The sequence below is a fragment of the Pyrus communis genome, chromosome 13, assembly GCF_963583255.1.
Source record: "Pyrus communis chromosome 13, drPyrComm1.1, whole genome shotgun sequence".
NCBI lineage: Eukaryota > Viridiplantae > Streptophyta > Magnoliopsida > Rosales > Rosaceae > Pyrus > Pyrus communis.
This window is the reverse complement of record NC_084815.1, coordinates 25,616,266-25,624,120: the sequence shown is the minus strand read 5'-3', so window position 1 is coordinate 25,624,120 and position 7,855 is coordinate 25,616,266. Positions and strand designations below refer to the sequence as shown.

Genomic DNA, 7,855 nt, shown 5'->3' with positions numbered 1-7,855 from the left:
CATTCACCCTGAAAATCTCGAGCCAGAAGTTTCGAGTGCTTATCATTTTAGCCTGAAGATCAAAATGAAAAATTTGTAAGAACCAGAAGTTCTAACATTATATTCCTCCAGGAATACATATTATTGCAAGTTCTTACACATCTCATTTTCTTTCAGAAAAGAAAATGGCGAACTTAGCGAAGCTTGAATTTGGTGCCCTGGATATTACCGGGAAGAATTACCTGACCTGGGTACTGGATACCAAGATCCATCTGGAAGCAAGGAATCTTGGAGATACCATCAGGGAAGAGAGCAACTCATCCTTTCAAGATCGGGCAAAGGCCATGATTTTCATTCGCCGCCATCTTGATGAGGCGCTAAAGAGTGAGTACTTAACGATTGAAGATCTGTTAGCTCTCTGGAATGCCTTGAGAAACAGATACAATCACCAGACAACGGTGATTCTTCCAAGGGCCCGCTATGAGTGGACTCATCTGAGGATCCAAGACTTTAAGTCAGTGGCAGAATACAATTCTGCATTGTTCAGAATTACCTCTCAGATGAAGCTCTGTGGGGATATTATTACTGAGGAGCATATGCTGGAAAAGACTCTCAGCACATTTCATGCCTCCAACGTGCTCCTGCAGCAGCAGTATAGAGCGCGAGGCTACACTGAGTACAACCAGCTGATATTTGTGCTCTTAGTAGCTGAACAGAATAATGAGCTCCTGATGAAAAACCATCATTCCCGACCTACTAGATCTGCACCATTTCCAGAAGTGAATGTTGCTTCCCTCGAAGTGAACACCACATCCTCTAGTGGTGATAATCATAAACGAGAACGTGGCCACAATCAAAGTCGATGGAATAGGAAAGGCAAGAACCATGGAGTTCAGTTTCACAACCAGGTTCTGAGGCATAATTCAGGCCCGAGCTTCAAAAATGCGAATCGCCACAAAAGCAAAGCTTATATGAACAATGCTCCTAGAAACTCTGAAGGAGCCTGCCATAGGTGTGGTGGCAATGGGCATTGGGCACGTACTTGTCGTACCCCAAAACATCTAGTGGATCTGTATCAAGCCTCCCTCAAGAAGAAGGGTGTCGAGACCAACTTTCTCGACCAGGCTAGACCAATGGATATACCTGATCCAATGTTTGACTTATCAGGGCAGTTGAACACAACTCATCTAGATGTTCCAGACTTTATTGTGGAAAGGGGAAATGAAGTATACCGGTCCGATTGAATCATTAATGTACTTTTATTATGCTGAACTTGTAGTATTTCAGATTCAATAAAAGTGGCATGTAAATTTCTTGTTATAACTTGCTTTTAACTCTGATTCTCTTACTCAAAGAGCATGGATAAAAATTGTAGTTATTCTCAGAACATGAGAAATGGCGGAGATATTTGTCTTGCAGACAGTGCAACCACACATACAATACTTCGTGATTGAAAGTATTTCTCAAGCTTAAAACTTACAAGAGTAGGGGTAACAACAATATCAAGACCTTCAGATGTAATTGAAGGTTCAGGGTAAGCCCAGATTATGTTACCAAATGGAACAATATTGTCCATACAGAATGCATTGTATGCTACTCGATCTACTCGAAATTTGTTGAGTTTCAAAGACATACGTTTAAATGGATACCACATTGAAACAAAAAGTGCAGAAAATGTGGAGTATCTATGCATTACCTCCAATGATACCCAGAAGCGTATATTGGAGAAGTTGCGTGGTATGTCGAGTGGATTGTATTATACATACATAAGGACAATTGAATCACGTACTGTCATGAACCAGAAGTTCATTGATTCAAAGGTTTACATGTTTTGGCATGACCGTCTGGGCCATCCAAGATCTACCATGATGCGTAGGATCATTACCAACTCTAATGGACATCCATTAGTGAGCAGACACATTGCTGCCTCAAATGATAACCCTTGCAAAGCTTGTTCTCAAGGGAAGTTGGTAATTAGACCATCTCAACTAAAGGTTGATGCTGAATCCCCATCATTTCTGCAAAGAATTCAAGGGGTTATTTATGGGCCTATTCAACCATCATGTGGACTATTTCGATATTTTATGGTTTTGGTTGATGCATCTACCCGATGGTCACATGTTTGTCTTTTGTCTACTCGGAATGTAGCCTTTGCGAGACTCCTTGCTCAAATAATTAAGTTACGAGCACAGTTCCCAGATTATCCCATTAAGTCAATCCGACTTGATAATGCTGGTGAATTTACATCTCAAACCTTTGATGATTATTGCATGATATTGGGCATTGATGTTGAACACCCTGTTCCTCATGTCCATACTCAAAATGGTTTAGCAGAAGCATTGATCAAGCGGCTTCAGTTAATAGCTCGCACTCTGCTTATGAAAACCAAATTACCAGTCTCTGCATGGGGACATGTCATCTTACAGGCTGCATCATTGGTTCGATTGAGACCTATAGCCAACCATTAATACTCTTCAGTACAACTCGTGTTTGGACATCAGCCAAACATTTCCCATTTACGAGTTTTTGGTTGTGCTGTTTATGTGCCTATTGCACCGCCGCAACGCACTAAAATGGGACCTCAGCGTAGATTGAGAATTTACGTGGGTTTTGATTCACCATCTATCATTAGATATTTGGAACCCTTGACAGGTGATATGTTTACAGCTCGTTTTGCTGATTGTCACTTTGATGAGATAATTTTCCTGTCGTTAGGGGGAGAAAAGACCGTTCCAAAAGAACGGAAAGAGCTGACATGGGTTATTCCCACCTTGTCTCATTTTGATCATCGCAGCATTCAATGTGAAAATGAAGTGAGAAGGATCGTTCATCTTAAAAGCATTGCCAATCAAATGCCAGATGCATTTAATGATGCTATGAAAGTGACAAAATCACATATACCAGCTGCAAATGCACCTACAAGAATTGATGTCCCTGTTGGACAAAATAAAGTGGCAGCGAATGATTCATCTGGTGCACGCCTGAAGCGTGGTAGACCCCCAGGTTCAAAAGATTCAGCCCCTCGAAAAGAGAAAGTCGAGGGCATAACTGAATCCAAATGAAGTCATTCAGGAAGAGAAAATGAATAATACATCCACAATTCATAATTCTGGACTCCCAGAAAAAGAAAATGTCCTTGATGAGATATTTGTCCCTAAAGAGACAAAAGTTCATGAAAGTAAAGAAATCTCCATAAATTATGCATGTACAAATGAATTGTGGGATCGAAATGAAATAATCTTCGATGATATGTTTGTATTCGCAGTAGCCACTGAAATCATATTAAGTGATGATATTGAGCCCCGCTCCGTTGATGAATGCAAACAGAGACATGATTGGCCTAAGTGGAAAGATGCAATCCAGGCAGAATTAAATTCCTTGGAAAGGCGAAATGTTTTTGGACCAGTAGTCCAAACCCCGCTTAGTGTAAACCCCGTGGGTTACAAATGGGTATTCACAAGGAAACGCAATGAGAAAAACGAGATCGCAAGATATAAAGTACGACTCGTTGCACAAGGTTTTTCTCAAATACTTGGAATTGATTATGAAGAGACATACTCTCCTGTAATAGACGCAATTACGTTCCGTTACTTAATAAGTTTAATGGTTTCAGAAAGACTTGACATGCGACTTATGGATGTCATCACTGCGTATCTATATGGAGAATTAGATACTGACATCTATATGAAAGTCCCAGAATGACTTAAGTTGCCTGAAACAAGTAACAAACCACGAGGTATGCTCTCGATCAAATTAAGGCGATCATTGTATGGTCTGAAATAATCTGGAAGAATGTGGTATAATCGTCTCAGTGAGTATTTGATCAAAGAAGGATATATCAACAATGTTATTTGCCCTTGTGTGTTCATTAAGAAATCCAATTCTGGATTCGCTATAGTGGCAGTATATGTTGATGATATGAATCTAGTTGGAACTCCTGAAGAGCTCAATAAAACTGCTGAATATCTGAAAAGCGAATTTGAAATGAAAGACCTTGGGAAAACAAAATATTGTCTCGGCCTGCAGATCGAGTATTGTGCTAGTGGAATTTTGGTCCACCAATTAGCTTACATTGAAAAAATTCTGAAGCGATTTGGTATGGACAAGGCTTATCCACTAAACACGCCAATGATCGTTCGTTATTTGGACATTAAGAAAGATCCATTTCGTCCAAAAGAAGATGATGAGCTGGTCCTTGGTCCAGAAGTACCATATCTGAGTGCAGTAGGTGCTTTGTTGTATTTAGCATAATGTACTAGACCAGATATAGCTTTTTCAGTTAACTTGTTAGCAAGGTATAGCTCTGCTACAACAATTCGCCATCGGAAGGGTATCAAAGATGTATTGCGATACCTTCGTGGGACAACAGACATGGGTCTCTTCTACTCAAAGAACTCCACAGATGACCAGGTCCTTGTTGGATATGCAGATGCTGGTTTCCTCTCTGATCCGTATAAAACCCGCTCACAAACTGGATATGTGTTTAAGAATGGAGATACAGCAATCTCATGGCGCTCAACCAAGCAAACATTAGTTGCTACATCTTCAAATCATTCAGAAATACTTGCTTTACATGAAGCAAGTAGTGAATGTTATTGGTTAAGATCAATGATCCATCATATTCGGAATTAATGTGGTCTAACTTCGAAGACAGACAACCCAATTGTCATCTATGAAGATAATGCAGCCTGTGTTGCCCAAATGAAGGAAGGATTCATCAAGGGCGATAAGACTAAACACATATCTCCAAAGTTTGTCAGTGCTCATGAGCTTCAGAAGGCTAAAGTTATTGAAGTCAGACAAATCCGTTCAAATGAAAATCTGGCAGACTTGTTCACCAAATCTCTACCAAAGTGCACATTTCAGAAGTTAGTGCAAGGCATCGGATTACGTCGACTTAACAAACAGCTAAATTTGGAGAATGCGGAATCAGGAGGAGATACATATCATGGGGAGTATCCATGATACATGCTTGTTGTACTCTTTTTCCTTCGATTAGGATTTTTCCCACTGAGTTTTTCCTATCAAGGTTTTAACGAGGCAACATAAGCATACTTGACACTATATCAACGATTCAGGAAAAGTTGTACTCTTTTTCCTTCGCTATGGTTTTTTCCCACTGGGTTTTTCCAAGCAAGGTTTTAACGAGGCAACTCATGTTGATATCTGGGCATCCAAGGAGGAGTGTTGAAAAGTCTGATGGCAATGAATGCCCACACAGTATGTTAAGCAAAAGTCTTAAGCATGGGCATAAGTTTTCAATGCCCATGCAAAGTGAAAGTTGAATATGAATTGTTTTGTCAGAGGACGTGTTATAAGTTTCAACCTGCATTAACTGCATCAGTTTGGAGTTGCTCTATAAATAGAGCACTCCGCATGTTTTCATGTAACAGAAAAGATAAGAAGAAGAGAACGAGAGAAAAATATCAGTAACATCATCTATTCCTCTGTTTTATTTGTTATCCTTTTGTGCTATAGTTTTAATGTGGCATTTTATATCTACCTTGCACCTACCATTAAAAAAGTTATTCCTCTAACTTTGACCTTTTTATAACATTTATGATTTTTGTTGTTGTTTTATTTTTTCTTAAACATGTTTTTAAGTATCATTGTATGAGTTGTGCTAGCATTAGTCGTAGTGTTATTTTAACACATTATTAGCATTTGCTTACACACTTTGTGTGTATAAACACATTTTTTTAGAAAATGAGAAGGAGGGATAGACAAAGAACGTGAGGGGGGAGTGCGAGGTTTTTTTTTATTTTTGGAGGTATTTTAACATCACCTATAGGTGAGGGTTTCAATAAAAAAAAGTAAAATTTGAACCTGTGAAATTACATTATTGTCTATCATTTTTTTTGTGTAATATAAAACTAAGTAGTATTTTTATCTCTTTTGATTGACAAATTTTTTATTATTAATTAATAGAAATGTGCGGCACGTATTTTAACACATTTTGAATGAGCTTAACACAGGATAAAATTAAAATTGTAAAATTGTTTCTTTTGGGCTTCTAATTGTCCACTTAGAAAAAATTAGGCCCTCCACCATCGGACACAATTGGTTTACCTCGGAAGCAATGTGAGCCTATGTCCCTCTCTGGGCCTGGAGTTTACATTACTCTGGACAAAACGAAGATCTGGTTTGGCATCCAAAGAAAAGATGGGCTGGACTTTATGCGTGAATAAGTCCATGATTGGTTCAATAAGTTGTGGTGTTTAGAGGTCTGTTTATATTACTCTGGACAAAACGACTATTTGACTTATATTATTTTAGACTCACCCGTTATAACATTTAACCTTACGAGATTTAACGGTTTTTGTTCAAATGTATAATCTAAATGTGTACTTTTGACATATACTAGAGAAAACCCCTTCCCTCTCTTTACTAGTAAGCCACAAAAACCACAAGATAGTGAAAAGACATTCAGATATGCATAAAGACCGAATGCAAGTTGTGTGTGTTGGATAGAATAAGTGAAAATTAGGATTGAGATTGATTTGCGTTAATTCTTCGACGAGAATTAACCTGCAAATACAATCGTATTTCAACGATTTCCAACTGTTCAAAAACCGCACATTGACTATAGTCCCAACTGTTCGACAACCACGCATTTGCATGTTCAATTAATGCATTCATAGAACGGAATTATGTGTATGTAATGTTGGTTCATTAATATGGACGTGATTTCTTTTTTTTTTTGTGACGGCACGTTATTGTTGCTTAAAGGCGTGAAAGTACCACTATGAGCATAATATGATATATATATATATATAAAATTAATTAATATGGTTCTCAAATTGGGCCATGGTTCATAAATTCATAGGGTGTGCCCTTCTTCCTAAGCAATCACCAACTAATTTCTTTGTTCTATATAATTTAAAACTCAAATAAAATGTCATCATGTCTTTGTCCTTTTTTTTGGATCAGATGATGACTTTCTCATCGAAATCCACCTATTTGAAAATCAGAAAGACCCATTGAAATATTTTCAACCTACGTTGAGATAAATAGTTGGTCTAAATAATGATAGCGGCTTGACCAAATAAAATAGCACGGTAGCGATTTGGTCCAAAAGCACAATGAACATTGTGCCAAAACGTAATTGTAACAGTATAGTAGACGCCCAAGACCTTGGTGAAAAAATTGGTGCGTGTAACGCTAATTTTGAGATCCGAAAAGGGAGGAGGCCAAGGAATCATCCCAACGGCGTTGACCACCAAACCACCAGACCTCTCAGTCTCACAAAGCACACCAATCACGTGCGACCACGTAGACGGAGAAAGGAAGAAAGAAATTTAAAAAAAAAAAAAAGGAGAAGCTTGAGACGCACCCTACGGCATAAGGTAGACACCAAAGCGTCGGTAAGGCATCAAACATCTCACCACGTGGTGAGGCACTCCGTCTCCGTCACCAATTGTTCCCCGTTTGGCCTCATTTTTATTTCACATTAAAAACAAAAACAAGTTATTTCCACATTAACTAATAATTATTTTATAAGGATCTTTAACGAAAAACTATATTTTTACTCTAAAAAGTTAATAATGTTGCTATTCAGTTTACCTTTTATTTTGTCTTTATCGTTAAAACTTAAAGTTTTCAAATCATTTTCATTAGTTTTCCTTATTTTATATGCGTATTAATGAAATCTTTATTTACTAGTAATGTGATTCCATAATTTCACTTCATTTGAGTTTATGATTTCTTCTAATCGATATTACTACTATAAGTTAAATTCAAATGGAAGAAAAATATTAAAAATTCTGACCATAACATCGCTTCTTGCATTTTTAAGTAATATATTACTAATTACATTGTGCGAGTTATGATTTTTTTATAAGAATATCAAAATGAGTGGATTACGCTTTCATATTTT

General features: G+C 37.7%; 1 protein-coding gene across 1 annotated transcript; it reads left to right on the top strand.

The window, feature by feature from the left end:
• The first annotated feature begins 323 nt into the window (after positions 1-323).
• On the top strand, positions 324-1,223 carry LOC137712441 (uncharacterized). The gene is made up of 2 exons (XM_068451515.1): positions 324-1,017; positions 1,147-1,223. Exons 1-2 carry the CDS (start codon positions 324-326, stop codon positions 1,221-1,223), a joined length of 771 nt encoding a protein of 256 aa, XP_068307616.1.
• The last annotated feature ends 6,632 nt before the right edge of the window (positions 1,224-7,855 follow it).